A 20,538-nucleotide genomic window follows, 5' to 3' on the forward strand; every position below is an offset into this window, starting at 1 on the left:
AAGTAAGTACTAGAATATTTTCGCTTCGCAAAAAGTTAACGTTTTTCTTCTAGAATTCATTCTATAATTATTAGCGCGTGCGGCCCAAAACCGATGTCTTTTGCTTTTCCCATCTCCATGTATATACATGTATTATATCCATGTAACTTAAGAACCCTGATCAATATATAATTCTTCTCTTCCTCTTTTCTTATCTTTTATACTACAGAACGTTATCACGCACGAGCTCTAACCCTGCGGCAATGAATTTTGATTTTATTTACATACGTTGGAATCAATGGAGTCGTCATCGTAAAATTATCTAAGTTGGATTTTTTTTTTCCATATATATATTTTCTTCTCTTCAAATATAGATTTATATTCATCCGTGATGCCTTGATTTGATCTGATTTTGGCATAGGCGTCAAATATATTCATGACTGTGTATGTACGAAGGAGGAATTACTTTCATTAGTCTAATCATTTGTAATTTTGAGATTTGCTTGCGGATCTAGAGTTAGATCGGATTTAGATTTTCCCTGTTTTTGATTTCTTATTTCCCCTGTGTTTTTAATTTTGTATGATTCAATGGTGCACTAGTTTTAATTTAATTCGATGGTGCACTAATTTGTATTGTACAAACTATATCCATGCAAATGCGATAAACAATTGTATGATTACATTTTATAATACTAATACGTTTGTCCGTTTGTGGCGTGATTGATTATCTTCCTGGGAAAATGGGAGAAAGGAAATCTGTTCGAGAGGAGGAAGAAAATCATTATTCGGTGATCCTGTTTGTTCGCGAGGAGAAAGGAAAGTCGCCAACTCGGTCCAGACTCTAGTCCAACCATGTCGATTCAACACGGACGATCCATCCCAGTCGATCCAACTCAACCGATCCATCCCAGCCGATCCATCCCGACAGATCCAACATGGTCCGATCTTCTGTTACAACTGAGTCCTGTTCTGGTTATGGGACTCACGCGACTAAGGCTGTTCTAGTTTTGTGTATACAGCGGGAACCAAAGTTTGCGGTATGTAACTATAATTTTGGCTTTTACATTGTGTACTCGCTAGGTTTATTTATTTGTTTTAGAACATGCCTAGTTTTGTTTATTTTGTCTTAAGATAAGTCCACATTATATAAATGGTCAATTTAAATTATGATTTCTAATCTCGATCATTAAGAATTTTGGTGTTAATGTTATTTATTCTCTTGAATATGATATTGGCTATAGTTGAATGGTGTCTTTTGTTCAATTGGTTGTAACAACTCCAATGTATTGTTTGGGATTTAGAAGTACTTGGACTATTATAGCGTATTTGATATTGTCTCCCCAAATTTGAATGTTTCATGGAATGTAATCCACGTGCTAGACTATTACAGAGTTGCAAATAAAAGCACATGTATTCCAATTTTTGTGGAAGAACACATAAAAGATGATATGAGTCAGAAAATTTCCATTTCTTTACTTTATCCATGATATGAAACAATATATGTTTAAGTATGACAACAAGATAACTATCTTTAGTAATATACTCAACCTAAAGTATGTGGTTGACATGTGTAGTGATATTCTCTTGGCCTGTTGAGATAAAGAAATTTCTCAAATTAAGCTTAATGTAGTAAAATTGAAAATGGAAAGAACCCCGAAGTAAACTGACTCATATAAAGCATGTGAAAAGGGGCATATATATCATGAGGTACAGGTATCAATTGAACATGGGATGAAGCTAAGTTGTAATTCTAGCTCTCACCAAAGAGTTGGGAAAGAATTTTCTTACCGGTATTGGTACAAGTAATGTAATGCGGGTATGTTCATAATTTAGACATCAACTTTAATGACAAGAAGAACTTTGCATGGCCAATTGACTATTTAATTGACTAGATCCAATATCTACGCTTATGGAATGAAAAGTACATCATTCCCAAGATACATAAATTCTCTAAAGCACTTAAAATATATCTGGATGAAACGTAACATACATCCACTTTAAATTTATTGAGTTAAATATGACTTTTGTTACTAATAAGGCCACACCACTTATTTAATATCTCAAGACTCAATGTTTAACAGATAGTGGTTTCCCTCCCACCAGCTTAAGGAATTTAAACTAGTTGTTGAACTAGTTATTTCCTTATTATGTGACTATGAGGATTGGATCATCGAGAGCAGCACTACTCAAAATTTGTTTTCAAGATAGAACAAAGATGTCAGAAAATCTCTACATGTACCGAGAGATAATCACACCTTATTAAAGGGATATCACTTGGAACCTCACACTGATATGAGAATGTAATTGATTGCATCTTTTATAGTCTCTAATATATTTGGAAGGAAATATTTTAGAGAAACTAATGAGTCAATATAGTGAAATGTAAATCACTATAGTATTTGGATTATTGAATCCATATTGACTTCGTCGATGAAATGTTGGGAATTGACTCATACATGCTTTGGGAATAACCATAAAGCAACTTTGGTTATGAAATGATGATCGTTTTGAAAGGACTCATGCGAACATCAGTTTATTTGAGTGAACAAAAACGAGAAAAAGATTGAAAGAATGCGAAGTAACGACATATATCTCAATAAGTGTTTTCTAAAGTACTAGATGCACAACCCCCTCTTCCCTCCCAATATGCTTTTAAGTAAGAGAGCATATCACTCATTTTACAAAGTCTACAGTAAAACAGGATCGAGACCATCCTAAGATGCAAATGGTAAACAATCCATATTACAAAGATAACAAAGTGAAATTTAGAAAAGTATTCATGCAGAATGCGGACCATTAAAGTGACTTATGGCTCTAGTGAATGTTTTGACATTTTGGACTAGTTATAGTTCCCAAAAAATTTGCGTTTAAAAATTCCTAGCACATATTACACAATACAAAGTGCAAAGGCTCACCACCCTTATTAATGTTAGAGAATTTACATCAAAATGACTTGATGAATATTGCATGTTTAATAGGATCAATATAGAGCATCTTATATCCAATGGTCTCGCAGAGGCTACCATCAAAGGTTACAGATGGTGCCTAAGAAATAGGTTATGCGTACCAACCTATCTCTTATTGATTTGGGGATATGAAATATTACACACATCTTACTTAATTCGTTTTTAGAACCCAATATTAGTCAATCTTTTCTGCGTACCAGTTGGTAACTGGATTTAAGCCTGACATTCGTGTTCTTACGTATTTTTGGTAGTACTATATATGTGCCATTACGACTCCACATCGTACTATGATGGGTCCTCAAAATTGTTAAGTAGTTATGTTGGAAATGAGTTCCCAACAATTATCCGCATTTTAAAACTTTTGGCAGGAGATCTCTTACCGCTAGATTTGCGGGTTATCACTTTAATGAGACAGTCTTCCTGTCGTTAGGGGGAGATAAGAAAAAGTATTTTCTAAGGGAACGACATGAATTGTCGTGGTGTGTTCCCACTGTGTCTCATATTGATTCTTGTACTCCACAAATGTAAATATGAAGTGATAAAGAATATTCGATTTTCAAAACGTACACTGATGTTGCTAAAGTGATGAGATCACATATACCAGCTGCAAACCTACCTGCAAAGTTACAAGTCCTCAATACGGGTACACCATAGACTAAAGTGTTGCAACTACACTCAGTGGAAGTGTGGTTGAGGCCATGGCTCCATAAAGGAAGTTGGAGAGACCACTTGGTTCGATCAATCCTCACCTAGAAAGGAAGTAGGTGAGTAAGGCACAACTTATTTATATCATCAGAAATTATCTCATAAGGTTGTGTCTGAATATGTCCATGAATCAAACTGGAGGACGCTCCGAAGTTTAATGATTCCAGAGAACAATGACATCCCAAGTGGATTATGAGAATGCGCACGAGTCAATGGAAAGATCATGCGATCATATTGATGATTAATTTCTTATATACAAGATGAGATCGAACGAATCTCCTTGTTGCTTAATTTCAACGAAGAGCATATTTGGCCTATACAATCCAGGTAGAATTTGGTTCCTTGAAAAATATACAGGTATTTGGTGTGGAGTGCTAGCCAACCAAGTGTAAAATCTATTGGACATACATAATTAATTTGTCACAAAGCATAATGAGAAGAAAGAAGTCTTAAAGTAAAAGGACTCTCCTTGTGGATCGAGGTTTCTCAGAAAGCCCTGGAATTGTTCTCTTGTAATGAACTTTATAGAGTTCCGCTACTTAGTTAGCTTGGTAATTTCAAAAGAACTTGAAATGCAGCATATGTATGTGGTTGTTACGTATCTCTGAAAGAATCAAGAGATAGAAGATATTTACAAAAGTACTTGATAGACTTTTGTTGCCCAAATCAAATGACTCTAAACCACAAAGTGCGTTTACAGTTTGATAGAACACTCACTTATAGATTCAAGCAATCAGGCGGATGTGGTATACCCGTATAAGTGGCTATTTGATTTGGAGGGGATAGACAAGTAAGTTATTTTTCCTTGTGTATTCATAAGAAAGTTCCTGATTTGGAATTGTAGTTATTTATGTTGATGGTACATACATGATGTGTCCTCTTGATGTAATAACAAACCTTAAAAGCTATTTAAAATCCAAACTTGAGATGAAAAATCTAGGGAAAGCTCGATCGAATACTGAGCTTGTGGTATATTATTCCACCAGTATGCATGTGTCTAAAGTTTTCAGGCAATTTAACAAAGACATGCATCCTGATAGCACTCCCATGATTAGTCGAGGTTCAAATGTAAGTAAGTAACCATTTCGTCCAAAGGAATATCATGAAGATGTGTTGGGTGATGAAATTCCCATATATAAGTACAATAGACGCATTTTTGTACTTAGTATAATAATGTACTCGATTAAATTTTGCATCCTCAGGGAACTTGTTAGCTAGATATAGCTCCGCGCCAACACAACGTCATTGGAATGGTATAATGAATGTAATCATGTACTTAAAAGTAACCATTGACGTAAGTTTGTTTTATCCATACAAAGACATTAAAAGGAATAATAATGAAATTGAAATCCAAAAGTTGTTGATTATGAAGGAACAATAATCTCTTCTCCAACGAAAGTAATCAGAGGGAGATATGGTAGATTGTTTTCTAAGTCATTACCAATATTCAGTTTCGAAAAATACATGACTAAAGGAACTGTCTGGAACAACTCTGAAAATAATCAGGGGGAGATGCCGACATCAGGGGAGGATCCAAGGATATGATGTCGACATATTTTACTTCGAAATTGAAGATGTGTTGTACTCTTTTTTCCTTTCTACCGAGAATAGTTTTTCCCAAAGGGTTTTGTTACTCGACAAGGTTTTTAGCGAGACAACACTAAAAAACATCAAGTATGTTGAACGTTGAAGACATAAAGATCGCCGTTGATACTACTGAAAATATTTGGATCAAAGAAATGAAACGCGATATTCTGTTAAGAAACGTAACTTCCAGAATCAACAACATGGTCTTATAAACATTCATGTCACCAAAGTAAAGTGTGATAAACTCCTTTTGACTGCATTAGACTAATGAAAATTGTCTGACATCAGGGGGAGCATCTAATGGTGTGTTGAAATATTTTCCTTCACCGAGGTTACTTTGTCCCAAAGGGTTTTGTTGCTCGGCAAGGTTTTTAATTAGACAACAAAAAACACCGGGAATTAACTTCCCAAGCAAGGGTATTGTCTTTTCCAGAAGGATTTTCTGCCTAAGAAGTTGTGAAGCAACTAATCAACTTCAACGAAGCAAAGTGATCGTCTACAACGGATCACCTTTACTTGCATCTGTCACGTTGTACTCTTTCTCCTTCGTCAAGGTTTTGTCCCACTGGGTTTCCTTGTCAAGGTTTTAATGAGGCAACATATTCGAGTCCAACTATGTTCTAAATTTGCTTAATATTGTACTCTTTTTTCTTTAGTTCAGGTTTTGTCCTTCTGGCTTTTCTTGACGAAGTTTTAACGAGGCAATTAACTTAGACTCATCGGTCTTTGAAGATCGTATTGCATGTGATGAACTACATGTAAAGTACGAGATAACATGTGAAGTACTACATGTGAAGAGTTTTACCAAGGTTTTATCCCACTGGATTTTTCCTTGTCAAAGTCTTAGTGAGGCGATTGATTTCGGCACAAGTCATCAAAGAGTGGAAAACATTTGAAGAACTATATTCGAAGAACTTTATATGAAGCACTGCATATAGAGTTCTATTGGACCGCACAAGGGGGAGTGTTGTAGGGCTTACAACCCACAGGTGTGCAACCCAAAATAGATGTCTTTTGGTTTTCCCATCTCCATGTATATATATGTATTATATCCATGTAACCTAAGAACCCTGATCAATATAGAATTATTCTCTTCCTATTTTCTTATTTTTTATACTACAAAACTTTTCAACTTTTAGAACTCGTTTTGAAATTTGACATCTCTGAGTTTTTGACTTTTAGAATTTGAGAAGTTATTTGTCGTGTGCTATCCAAACAAACATGATATGTATTTGTATGTACCTAAATTAACTTAGGTTCGGAGGATTTCTTACCTTATTTTCTCGGACTTTGAAGAGCTCATTTCCCAACATTATTTTATTTTATTACTATTTTTATTTCTGTTTTCCCAAAATTCCAAAGTAATTATTTTATCACCTTATCAAAAACACCGCAGCAGGTGTACACTGTACCCTAGAAATAACGCACATCCAAGTTTAGTAGGTACCCACCCCCACTAAGCTCATTTGCCGTTATGTCCAATGTTGTAAAACATAGCTTTTTAACAGTGAAGAGGGAAGACTTCAAATCTCTATCAAATTTCTCTCTGATTTTGAAGCTCACTCTATGGATATGGATTTGACTCAGAAGATACTATAGAAGATTGGGTTCTTTGGAATTGGTAAGAATTACCTCCACATTGCACGCATCTAATATCTAAGTTAATTTCTATTTACTGAGTTCCTCAAAATATTGTGTTTTTCCTTTCTTTCTGAATTCTTATGCATGATCCTATATACTTCCATTTTAGATATTATTAGATAAGGAGTTTAATGAAGTTTGAGATTAGTAGTTAAAAAGATTAATCAAGTTTCTGAACAGTAGCTGTTTGTGTAAATGCGTAAGAGAATATCATGTTTAATTTTAGTTATTGGAATAACTTAGTGTTTCTTTAAGAGGCAGAAAGCTAGAGGAATGGGATGGATAAGGTTAGAATAGTAATGGGTTTCCGATGGTAGTGGTAATAATGTATCTTGGGTTTTGTATGTTGTGAATCCTTAAGCTGCCAACTTGAACGGTTCTTTTTGTGTACTGTTGTAAGTTGGTGAAAATGGTTCGTAATTACAGGATTTGTATGGCTTACATCAAATAACCTGGCATGAAAGATATGTACACATTCAAATAACCTGGCATCATACACTTAATTCAAAAGCATAATCAGTACTCAGTTAGAACAACATTAACAGAGTGCATAGGTTTTGGTCAAGTACACATTTGTTGTCTTGCCTTTCTGGAAACTCTTTGTCCTGTACTCCCATTGTTGTTGATATGAATTTGTGTGTAGCATGACATAATATATCAGTCGAATTAACTTTCCCCTTTCTTAGTCGAGCTTAACCAAGTCTTGAATTTTTAGCCTGAGTGTATGATAGCGTCATTATATATGTTTGGATCATTGAAATGTTTGGTTCAAGTGGTACGCATTGCATTTGACCGGCAGGCGCATAAGTCGTGCGATTCCATTATATAATCTTTTCATAGTGTATTGCTTCACTGTCAACTAAATGAATTATAGAGTGTCTATCTTTTACTTCGAAATCATAATCCACTGTAATCCTAATTTGGTCTTTATTTGGCTACCCTGGGATTTGACTTGGAACTTCTACCTTGGAACCAAAAAGTTAAAGTTTCCCTTCAAAGGGAACTTACATAGAACCCACAGGCTCAGTAGTTTCTTTAGCCCCTCGCAGCACAACTACCTCCATCCCATGTTGTCAACTTTGTAACCATCAGATCATATAAAAACAACAAAAACCGTCCACTTGTTTGGTATAGATAAAGTACACGTATAGTTAACGATTTGTTATAATCCTCGGTACCACAGTATCATTTTTTAATTAACCGAAAAAACAGAAAGTGGCAGGAAATACTTTGGTCTCTTGTCTATAAATACAAGCTGGGGACAGGCACAAGCACACTCATTCAAACAACAGCAAAGAAGAAGACCCTCTAATTTCTCATTTCTGCATATTATTTTCATTAAATGGAACCAGCTATGAAAAAGCCAACCAAAGCAATTTCTATGTCTAAATTAATTGGATTTGATCAGATTTCAACAAAATCGGATCAAATCTCATTTGAAGATGTTAAGATTCTCACTTCTAATGGACTTAAAATTTTTGCTAACTCAATTATATTGGTAATTCTTCAACTCTAGCTCCTTATTTTTCTGTGGCTCCATTTTCTTATCAAGAAATGAGAATTGACAGAATTCTTATTGATTTTGCAGGGCTCAAGTTCTAAAGTATTGGAGAAAATCTTAGATCGACCAAGTAAACATCAGAATTCTGTGAAGGTAATTCCAATTCTTGGAGTTCCTTGTGATGCTGTAACCGCTTTCATACAATTTCTATATTCATCAAGATGCACAGAAGAAGAAATTGATGGATACGGAATACATCTACTGGCTTTATCACATGTTTTCTCTGTTCAACCACTGAAACAGAGATGTACAAAAGGATTATCAACAAGATTAATGATAGAAAATGTTGTTGATGTTCTTCAACTTGCTAGATTATGTGATGCACCTGATCTTTATTTGAAATGTATGAGATTCTTATCGAAGGAATTCAAATCTGTTAAGAGAACTGAAGGGTGGAAATTCTTAAGAGCCAATGATGCTGTTCTTGAACTCGAAATCTTACAATACCTCGACGAGATCGAATCGGTGAGTCTTTTAGATCTTTCACAAATTATCTGTCGAACAATTTTAGTCATTTTATTATTACTTTCTAATTTTGAAATTTAAACAAATTAATTTACAGAGAGATAAAAAGAGGAGTAGAAGTAAAGAAGAACGGGGTATATATCTAAAGCTAAGCGAAGCGATGGAATGTCTTGAACATATTTGTACAGAAGGTTGTACAAACGTCGGACCATATGATAGAGAGCCAACTAAGAAAACTGGACCATGTGAAAAATTCTCAACTTGCCAAGGTCTACAAGGTTTGATCAAACATTTTGCCATGTGTGAGAAGAGAATGAACGGTGGATGTTGTAGGTGCAAGAGGATGGGGCAACTTCTTAAACTTCATGCTTCTATTTGTGATCAAGATGATCATCGTTGCAAAGTCCCTTTGTGCAGGTAAATCCATCTTAACCATCAAATTTTCTTGTAATAACCTCTTTTTGTGTATATGGTAAAAAAATTGTGACAAGTGAAGAGTAATTTCCATCGATGTCGACCAGTGAAAAGTAATTTCCATCTTTGCAAAACAAAAACAAGAAAAGATATTTTGGGTCCAATGGCTGATAGGGATTGACTAGCCATTTTACAGGGAGATATTTTGGAACCAAATACTTGATTGGGAATGACCAGCCACCACTAAAGCCCAAAAACTGTCAATAGTTGGAATAAAAGTATCTTCCATGTGGTACAATGAATGATTCTAATATACCAGTGACTAATGATATTTCTCCTTGATGTGCAGTCGATTCAAATTGAAAAATCAACTAGACAGAAAATCAAATGATGGAAGATGGAGACTACTAGTAAAAAGAGTGGCATGTGCAAAAACTGTATCTTCCTTGTCTTCACCGAAAATGATGATGTTGAGAAGGAAAGAAGAAGACAGGTGTCAAAGGTGATGATGGTGGAACATCGGATTAGAAGCTTCAAACTCTTTTAGGATCAAATTTTGCAGAATGGGGTTTTTGTCATGGATAGATTTCAGTTAGTGTTGGTAGAAATTAGTAGTATTATACAATGTCTTAAGGGAATTAAATAGTGGCCGAGCTTTCCTTTTATTTGTAGCAAGATGGCTAAATGGGCCAGAGAAAATATGTAGGGCATATTATTGCTAATACAAATGAAATTAATGTTCACATATTATACTCCGTTCGGTAAAAATTGAGCTTTTCATTATAAAATTTCATTTTACAAAAGTTAATATTCATTACGAAGAGCAACTCGAACGGGACAAGTCTGATCTGATAGTTTGCCATGCCAGGTGGATGGACAAACTCACTCCTATGCAGTGGGGAAATTGTTTCCCGAGACAAACAGACACGACCGTTGCATATTGGTGTGGTCATACCAGATTGAGCCGAGCCTCGTTTCAAATTGTACCATTGTATTTCGTACTTAAGATACACTCTGGAGTGGGGGACGATGTTCCATTTAACCAAGATAGTTGGTTGGCAGAAGAGTGATCCAAAGATGCACTTCAGTTATACCTTGAGGTAACAACACATAACAATCATAGAAATTTGAGGAGTGGTGAAACAACATAATTCCGGTCTAAAGACATTTATATTCAACTAATTGCATCTTGAGGTAACAACACATAACAATCATAGAAATTTGAGGAGTGGTGAAACAACATAATTCCGGTCTAAAGACATTTATATTCAACTAATTGCATGGTGGTAATGATCGTGATTCGAAAGCGTTTGACCCTGCTATAAATATACAAATTGCTAAAATATTTATTTTATGAATACTTGGTTTATTGTTTTTCCCGCAATTCAAGTGCAAGTACTCTGGTGAAATATTTGGATGTCATATGTGGATTTTGAGGACTTAAACACTCATAAGTCCCGAAGGATCAAAGAATTTTCACCCCAGCGCGTGATGTTGTACAATCCCGTAGTGATATTGGTGTTTATTTTCTGAGGGAGAGATGTGCTAGACAGTTATTTGGTCGAGTTAGAGAGCTACACAACCCTTCATGATTCGATACTGTGTATGGGTCGAAATACGAATCACTAAAGAGAAAATGATGGATATGGTATGCGACTAAATTCACCCCTTGTGACGAAGACCAATACTATCAATGGTATAAATTCGTCACAGAGACGATAATTGATAGAGAAGTATTAAAAATCTATCGACTGGTTTTTGTTGTATTAGGTAAAGTATTACCTAAATTGGATGTTCCAACGCATCCAGTGTGATTCCAACTTTGACCAGTTATCCTTCAACATGTGCTTGTTCTTCATCGACCCCTTCTAGATGACGAACTAGATTTTTTTTCTTCATCGATTAATTGGGTCTGATTTGGCAGTTTTGAGTTGGGTGCTAGAGACTTATAATATTGCTGGAGAGCGTCAGATGCTTCCCATCGTCTCACAAGGTCTTGACCGCCTAATTCTTATAGAGTCACATCGACAAGTCAAGAAAAATTGATAGAACAGTTAATTAAATGGAGTTAAGAGATATTGAAACTAGAAGTACATAGCTATAATAGATGCATATGGAGGGGGTGACATGAGCTTCAGTCTATAATTTTCACACCATACATCAACTCCACATTCTCAGAAAATAGTATTAGACTCACAAGTATATGTTAAATCACAATCTTCATATTGTCCAGTTGTTCCAATACAACAATCTCTATATTGTCAGGCCAGTCAACAACCTCCTCAAGCTTATCAAGATTAAAGAGGATCATTTAACTTCGATGACACCCCAGCAGAAGGTACATATCCATGGATTGGAAATTAAAGTGGACGATCTCAAACTGGTGAAGGGTTTCAAACTACAAGATCATATCTGCAGGGATTTGGGAGTTCGATGCAGGGATTGAGTAGTTATAACTATGTTTTATTTTACAATTCTAACCGAAATGAAGATTAAGTTATAATTAGAGCTAACTAATTAAATGAAATGAAACTAAATTTTATTTCACATTTAGTTAAAATTTATAACAAGTATTACGTCGACTTTTTAACGTCCCATACATGTTACCAAAAAATCCTTTTAGATTGTGTAATGAGCTTCATAAAGAAAAAAACAAAACAAAAAAATATCCATCTTCGTCGTCCCTCTCAATTGCAGTACAAAATCAGCAGTTGTCTCCCCCCTAAGACGATAACGATTAACAAGTCGAACTGAAAAGCTATAAAATCTACAACTTATTTTTTTATAGTCAAATCGACAAACAACCTAGGCGCATTGCGGTTATTGAGGTTACCGTATCATTACAGGATTTTTCATAGATTTTGTGGATATAAATTATACTCATTAATCCTTTTTGACGTCGTTCTGCACCCGTAACTAGATAACAAGCTATGTAGTTTCGACAAATTAAGAAATCTTCTTCTATCATAAAATCTACCGTATTGATATATGGTTGAGCCGTTACTCAAAAAATTTATTGGGGTTGAAGTTGTAATTTGTGGAGAAGCTGTGGTTTATAAGAATTTATATGAAGTGGGTTAAGAGCCGCTCGATGGGAGTTGCCGTTACGGTCACTACCAAGGTATCTCGTCTCAGTTTGAGCCTAGAGTCGACCCACGTGTGATTGCTCGGCCCATGTTCATGTTCCCGTCTCAGGTTGAGATGGTCGGTGAGACTCAATTTAGGGGTTATCCATTCATTTTACTTGTTTGTCAATCCCACTGTAAATATGCTTGTTTGTCGGTCGAGACTTGCCCTGAATAAGAATATATTCTTAAAATTTCTCTTTTGATTGGGTTACTATTATTAAGTCTTAGTATCACAGATACGTTGCACAAAAATTATAACAAATGCGTTATAATTTAGTCATTCGACATGCAAAGATGACGTGAGACCCAATACTCTTGGTAAAGACATCTTGTGGATGTGCTAAATTGCTTATAGGGGTACCGATTTTCTTGTGATATGTACCAAATTATATATAAGGCAAAACATTTTATACCTTAGGAATGGTACTCCCCAAGCAAACTGGTATCACATATTAGCATCCATGGTTGTTGTGGCCTATGGCTGGCAGTTGATGGGAATTTAAAAGTGAAAACTACAGGAAGACCCATTCTTCCTGATGTTTCTACTGTGAAACCCACGTTCCCAAAACTACAGGCGCGCACCCAAGTTCTGGAAGAAAATTATTCTCAAACCTAAAATATATAAAATTCTGTTTTTGTCTCCTTATTCGTCTTTTCTTCTTCTTATTCGTCTTTTTTTCTTCTTCTTCTTCTCCACTATACCTAGATCTCAGAAAAACGGAGAGATTCGATTGATTTCGAGAACAAATTCATGCCTAAATTCGATTGATCTCAACAGCAGCACCAAATCGTCTTCTTCTTCGAATTAACGACGAACACTCTTACTACCGATTCTCTTCATTACAATTTAAATTCACTACTGTTATTAATGGTAGCAGCAAAAATCCCTAAATGGGTTTGTAGAACACGGTTTGGTCATCATAGATTTATGATCAAAACTTGTTTTCAATGAAGATTTTGAAATGAATTTCAGATTTTTATGAAACTCTCAGCCGTGAATTGAGTTGGAGTAAGCAATACTGGATGAGTTGTGAAGAAGATTTAGTTGCATATGATGGTGTAAATACATGAAAGAAGATGATGGTGTAAATACATGATTTTGACCAAGAGCCCCCGATTAACTGAAAGATAATGGTTTGCGTGGGAGTTAATGAAACATGAAAGAAGATGATGATGTGGTTATGACTGCATAACATGTCATTCAGTCGAGAAACTGTCTGCATAACATGTTATGCATTCGTGAAAATGGATGCATAACCTGTTATGCATCTATAAAATTTGTTGCATAACTTGTTATGCAGTCCAGAAAACCTGCATAACCTGTTAAGCGTCCAAAAATATGGCTACATAATGCATTATGCATCGAGAAAATAGATGCATAACCTGATATGCATCCGTAAATATGGATGCATACTGCATTATGCATCAATTTTTTATATGTACGGCTAAAATCAACCAAAACAATGGTTACGTAACTTGTTATAGATGCATAACTTTGTTATGCAGATACATAACTTGTTATGCGGTCGAAAAAATGGTTGCATAATTCGTTATGCGTCTGCAGAATGTGTTATGCATCGTTTTTGGTGACCGCATGATGGTTAAGTATCAAGTTTTCAAAAAATTTCCCTAAAATGAGGATCACCTCCGATTTTTTCGTTAAAAACAAAAATTTGATATTCTTGTTTTTACTCGTTGCGTAGCTCTTTTAAACAGATTTTCAACGATATAAAATTTGTAAAATTCTAAGGCGCGGATTTTTAGATATGTTATGTCCAAGTTGCGCTGCCAATTATACCCCTGAAAAATTAGGCTGCGTAACGAGTTATGCCTGAAAAGATAGTATGCATAACCAGTTATGTATTGATTCATATAATAATTTCATATAATTATGGGTGTCACGGTATACAAAATTAATAGTGGGCCTGAGAACGAGAATATTAATTTTTTTGGGTTTCCCCCTAATTTCCCCAATTTAAAAGGGAAAATTAGGGGGAGACCCAAAAAAAATAATATTCTCATTGTCAAGCCCACAATTAATTTTAGGTATTGTGACATCCATAATTATCTCCGTGACACCCATAATTATAAGAAATTGTTAAAAATGTACGCATCAGGGATTATGCATCCGCATGGCAGGTTATGCATCAGGGGTATAATTGGCAACACAATTTGGATATAACATATCTAAAAATCCGCGCCTTGGAATTTTACAAATTTTATATCGTTGGAAATCTTTTTAAGAGAGCTACGCAACGAGTACAAACAAGAATATCAAAAAAAAAATTCACGAGAAAATCAGAGGTGGTCATCATTTTAGGCAAAATTTTCGAAAACTTGATACATGACCATTATGCAGCCACCAAAAAAGATGCATAACACATTCTGCAGATGCATAAAGAATTATGCAACCATTTTCTCCACTGCATAACAAATTATGCATTTGGATAACAAAGTTATGCATTGTTTTGGTTGATTTTAGTGCGTACATAAAAAAAATTGATGCATAATGCAGTATGCATCCATATTTACGGATGCATATAAGATTATGCATTTATTTTCTCGATGCATAAAAGATTGTGCAACAATTTTATCGATGCATAATGCATTATGCAGTCATATTTTCGGATGCATAACAGGTTATGCATCTATTTTCACGACTGCATAACATGTTATGTAGATATTATTGTAGGTGCATGACAAGTTATGCAACCTTATTTTTTGTTGGTTTCAATACTAAGAAAAAAGTAGCTGCATAACGTGTTATGCAACCGTTTTCTGGACTGCATAACAAGTTATGCAACAACTTTTGTAGATGCATAACAGGTTATGCAACCATTTTCATAGATGCATAACAAATTATTCAACCATTATGACCAAACATCAACACCAATATGACCAAATACATATGTGGCTTCCCAACCAACAACACTAACACCTCTCGAAAACGACTAAAACTATAAAGTACCATAACAATTCTGAAAAAAGCAACAAAACAAAAGCATCCACAACAACTATTTTCCACTGCCCCTTGAAAAACAACCAATGAACCCATTGAAACCGGCAGCAAACCTTTGTTACAGGTTCAAGAAAATATGGAAAACTGACCCACCTTTCTTCCTTGTTTTCTCGTCAAATACCAGAGACAAATACTCATCTATTCATAAGCAACTTGTTCTTGAATCCAGTTCAACTGGTAATCTTCTAAACGGACTCAGACACCACTTTTAATCCTCTCCAAAACCTGTGCAAAGACTCACCACTCTATAGTTAAAAGGTGGCAACAAGAACTGGTCGGTCATTCAGGCATTTAGCCAAGCACCTTATGTGCAGTTTTGAGTTGGTGACGGATTGTGTAATGGATGCATCTTGGAAACTACCAGAATCAATTTCTTACCAGAAAATGTGGATTAGAGACAAACCCATTGTCCTAAACATTCACATAAACCTCAGACATTCATCAAAATGCACTTTATTCACTGAAGTTAACAACAACTTGCCTCTCTTCCCTGGATGATATAACTTCTGAAACTGTTCACTATCAATCCTTGTTGTGAAGCCAAATTCGATAAAAACACATCTTCATTTTCTTCTCCGCTTCACATTCCTTTTCTTAACCTCCTCCATTACTCACCCCAAATCGATGGCAGCAACTCGTTTTCTTCCTTATCTCCATCGGACAAAATTTCCATCTCTTAAACCTTCTATTGACCTTCACATACGACGACGGAACCACTGTCAAACTTCTAAATCGACCAACCAATTTCTGCATCTTCCTGTGTTGAACTCACATCACAATTTCGAGACCATCTGCTGCCATCTTGGAATCAAAGACAAACCCAAGTTCTTAAATCTTTTCAACATCACAGACCCACCTTCGAATTCCTCTTCCTTTCCAATCAACACACAGACTACAACCCATTTTTCGCAATTCAAAATCAGCAATTTCTTCTCATCTGCTTTGATTTCAAAATCTCACAGATCCCCTTTCCTCTTCTTGAACAACAACCTTCCATCTGATTGAAAAAATCCCAATCTCAGTTTCTTCTTTGATTCAACCAAAATCATAGTAGCAAACTCTCCCTCGAGTCTTCGTTGTCTAAATTCTTCGATTTCTTTATCTGAGTTAAAAAGAATTGAAGATGATGAAGAAGAAAAAAGAACGACAACCGAATTTTATAAATTATGGGTCTGAGAATAATTTTCTTCCAGAAAATGGGTGCGCGCCTTTAGTTTTGGGAGCGTGGATTTCACAGTGGAAAGATCTGGAAGAATGGGTTTCCCTGTAATTTTCACAATGAATAAACACCAAGAAAATATCAACTGATGTTGTTTTCATCTTTTTAGCAAGTTGTATGCTGTCTTGATCACGTTGGTTATCAAAAGACCAAACACATACAATATCCTCTAACCCTCTATCACTCATTAAAATTGTGTCCTTAATTAACAACTTGACCACCACCACTTATCAAAATTCATATATCTAAAATATAGGTGTAATACGTCTTTCGTATACAGCGTGTAATACTGAGCAGTCACGTATCGAAAACGTTGTGCAACATCAGGTGGATAATACTCGAATACATTCAATGATACTGACTTGACATGATTTGACTCGACCCCGTACTTATCTATAAGATCTAGAACTGGCTAATATTTAAGTACGTATCATCTTGACACCGAGTTTGAACAAAACTTATCTGCTAAAACAGTGAGATTAGAGGAGGAAACAGAAAAACGATAACAAAAGAACAACTCATGTGGTCTTGGTCAAGAAAACATTAACAAGTGAACAACTCTAGGTTGTCTTGGTCATATCGATTATATAAATTAAAATACGATCGAAAGCTCAAAGTTATCTTTAATAGAATCAATAATTGTATTAATTTGTAGTGTGGTTTATACATTGAATATCCTTGTTGACTCATTAGGATTGTGCTGCCAACAAACAACTTTATTTTTTTTGATCGGAAAAAAGAATATTATTAAGAGAAGAAGAATATACAAATTACTACTAATAGTAGTAAGAACGAAAAGAACAGGAAAAGATTACACAAAAACAATGTTCCAATCGTAAACTGTGGCAGTGAAGTTCAAGTGTATCCTATTTCCAAAAGCAGCTGCCTATCTAAGCACCAGAGTTTTTGCCTCAATGCATAACTCTTCATCTGTTTTGTAAGAGTAGTCGTCTTCAAAATTTCTACCATTACGCTCCTTCCAGCTAAGCGAAGCGATGGAATGTCTTGAACATATTTGTACAGAAGGTTGTACAAACGTCGGACCATATGATAGAGAGCCAACTAAGAAAACTGGACCATGTGAAAAATTCTCAACTTGCCAAGGTCTACAAGGTTTGATCAAACATTTTGCCATGTGTGAGAAGAGAATGAACGGTGGATGTTGTAGGTGCAAGAGGATGGGGCAACTTCTTAAACTTCATGCTTCTATTTGTGATCAAGATGATCATCGTTGCAAAGTCCCTTTGTGCAGGTAAATCCATCTTAACCATCAAATTTTCTTGTAATAACCTCTTTTTGTGTATATGGTAAAAAAATTGTGACAAGTGAAGAGTAATTTCCATCGATGTCGACCAGTGAAAAGTAATTTCCATCTTTGCAAAACAAAAACAAGAAAAGATATTTTGGGTCCAATGGCTGATAGGGATTGACTAGCCATTTTACAGGGAGATATTTTGGAACCAAATACTTGATTGGGAATGACCAGCCACCACTAAAGCCCAAAAACTGTCAATAGTTGGAATAAAAGTATCTTCCATGTGGTACAATGAATGATTCTAATATACCAGTGACTAATGATATTTCTCCTTGATGTGCAGTCGATTCAAATTGAAAAATCAACTAGACAGAAAATCAAATGATGGAAGATGGAGACTACTAGTAAAAAGAGTGGCATGTGCAAAAACTGTATCTTCCTTGTCTTCACCGAAAATGATGATGTTGAGAAGGAAAGAAGAAGACAGGTGTCAAAGGTGATGATGGTGGAACATCGGATTAGAAGCTTCAAACTCTTTTAGGATCAAATTTTGCAGAATGGGGTTTTTGTCATGGATAGATTTCAGTTAGTGTTGGTAGAAATTAGTAGTATTATACAATGTCTTAAGGGAATTAAATAGTGGCCGAGCTTTCCTTTTATTTGTAGCAAGATGGCTAAATGGGCCAGAGAAAATATGTAGGGCATATTATTGCTAATACAAATGAAATTAATGTTCACATATTATACTCCGTTCGGTAAAAATTGAGCTTTTCATTATAAAATTTCATTTTACAAAAGTTAATATTCATTACGAAGAGCAACTCGAACGGGACAAGTCTGATCTGATAGTTTGCCATGCCAGGTGGATGGACAAACTCACTCCTATGCAGTGGGGAAATTGTTTCCCGAGACAAACAGACACGACCGTTGCATATTGGTGTGGTCATACCAGATTGAGCCGAGCCTCGTTTCAAATTGTACCATTGTATTTCGTACTTAAGATACACTCTGGAGTGGGGGACGATGTTCCATTTAACCAAGATAGTTGGTTGGCAGAAGAGTGATCCAAAGATGCACTTCAGTTATACCTTGAGGTAACAACACATAACAATCATAGAAATTTGAGGAGTGGTGAAACAACATAATTCCGGTCTAAAGACATTTATATTCAACTAATTGCATCTTGAGGTAACAACACATAACAATCATAGAAATTTGAGGAGTGGTGAAACAACATAATTCCGGTCTAAAGACATTTATATTCAACTAATTGCATGGTGGTAATGATCGTGATTCGAAAGCGTTTGACCCTGCTATAAATATACAAATTGCTAAAATATTTATTTTATGAATACTTGGTTTATTGTTTTTCCCGCAATTCAAGTGCAAGTACTCTGGTGAAATATTTGGATGTCATATGTGGATTTTGAGGACTTCAACACTGATAAGTCCCGAAGGATCAAAGAATTTTCACTCCAGCGCGTGATGTTGTACAATCCCGTAGTGATATTGGTGTTTATTTTCTGAGGGAGAGATGTGCTAGACAGTTATTTGGTCGAGTTAGAGAGCTACACAACCCTTCATGATTCGATACTGTGTATGGGTCGAAATACGAATCACTAAAGAGAAAATGATGGATATGGTATGCGACTAAATTCACCCCTTGTGACGAAGACCAATACTATCAATGGTATAAATTCGTCACAGAGACGATAATTGATAGAGAAGTATTAAAAATCTATCGACTGGTTTTTGTTGTATTAGGTAAAGTATTACCTAAATTGGATGTTCCAACGCATCCAGTGTGATTCCAACTTTGACCAGTTATCCTTCAACATGTGCTTGTTCTTCATCGACCCCTTCTAGATGACGAACTAGATTTTTTTTCTTCATCGATTAATTGGGTCTGATTTGGCAGTTTTGAGTTGGGTGCTAGAGACTTATAATATTGCTGGAGAGCGTCAGATGCTTCCCATCGTCTCACAAGGTCTTGACCGCCCTAATTCTTATAGAGTCACATCGACAAGTCAAGAAAAATTGATAGAACAGTTAATTAAATGGAGTTAAGAGATATTGAAACTAGAAGTACATAGCTATAATAGATGCATATGGAGGGGGTGACCATGAGCTTCAGTCTATAATTTTCACACCATACATCAACTCCACATTCTCAGAAAATAGTATTAGACTCACAAGTATATGTTAAATCACAATCTTCATATTGTCCAGTTGTTCCAATACAACAATCTCTATATTGTCAGGCCAGTCAACAACCTCCTCAAGCTTATCAAGATTAAAGAGGATCATTTAACTTCGATGACACCCCAGCAGAAGGTACATATCCATGGATTGGAAATTAAAGTGGACGATCTCAAACTGGTGAAGGGTTTCAAACTACAAGATCATATCTGCAGGGATTTGGGAGTTCGATGCAGGGATTGAGTAGTTATAACTATGTTTTATTTTACAATTCTAACCGAAATGAAGATTAAGTTATAATTAGAGCTAACTAATTAAATGAAATGAAACTAAATTTTATTTCACATTCAGTTAAAATTTATAACAAGTATTACGTCGACTTTTTAACGTCCCATACATG

General features: G+C 35.4%; 1 protein-coding gene across 2 annotated transcripts; it reads left to right on the top strand.

Moving 5' to 3' along the window:
• The first annotated feature begins 8,137 nt into the window (after positions 1-8,137).
• LOC113341590 (BTB/POZ and TAZ domain-containing protein 1-like) lies at positions 8,138-18,701 on the top strand. 2 transcript variants are annotated; one of them, XM_026586413.1, is made up of 5 exons: positions 8,138-8,376; positions 8,467-8,904; positions 9,002-9,071; positions 17,687-17,936; positions 18,283-18,701. In XM_026586413.1, the coding sequence occupies exons 1-5, from the start codon at positions 8,221-8,223 to the stop codon at positions 18,437-18,439; spliced, it is 1,071 nt and encodes a 356-aa protein (XP_026442198.1). In that variant the 5' UTR covers positions 8,138-8,220; the 3' UTR covers positions 18,440-18,701. The 2 variants fall into 2 exon arrangements, with proteins under 2 accessions (XP_026442198.1, XP_026442197.1); XM_026586412.1 differs by lacking the exons at positions 17,687-17,936; positions 18,283-18,701 and adding an exon at positions 9,668-10,086 and having other exon boundaries at positions 8,140-8,376; positions 9,002-9,321.
• Positions 18,702-20,538: the final 1,837 nt, after the last annotated feature.

This window comes from Papaver somniferum, unplaced genomic scaffold (genome assembly GCF_003573695.1).
Source record: "Papaver somniferum cultivar HN1 unplaced genomic scaffold, ASM357369v1 unplaced-scaffold_3, whole genome shotgun sequence".
Lineage (NCBI taxonomy): Eukaryota > Viridiplantae > Streptophyta > Magnoliopsida > Ranunculales > Papaveraceae > Papaver > Papaver somniferum.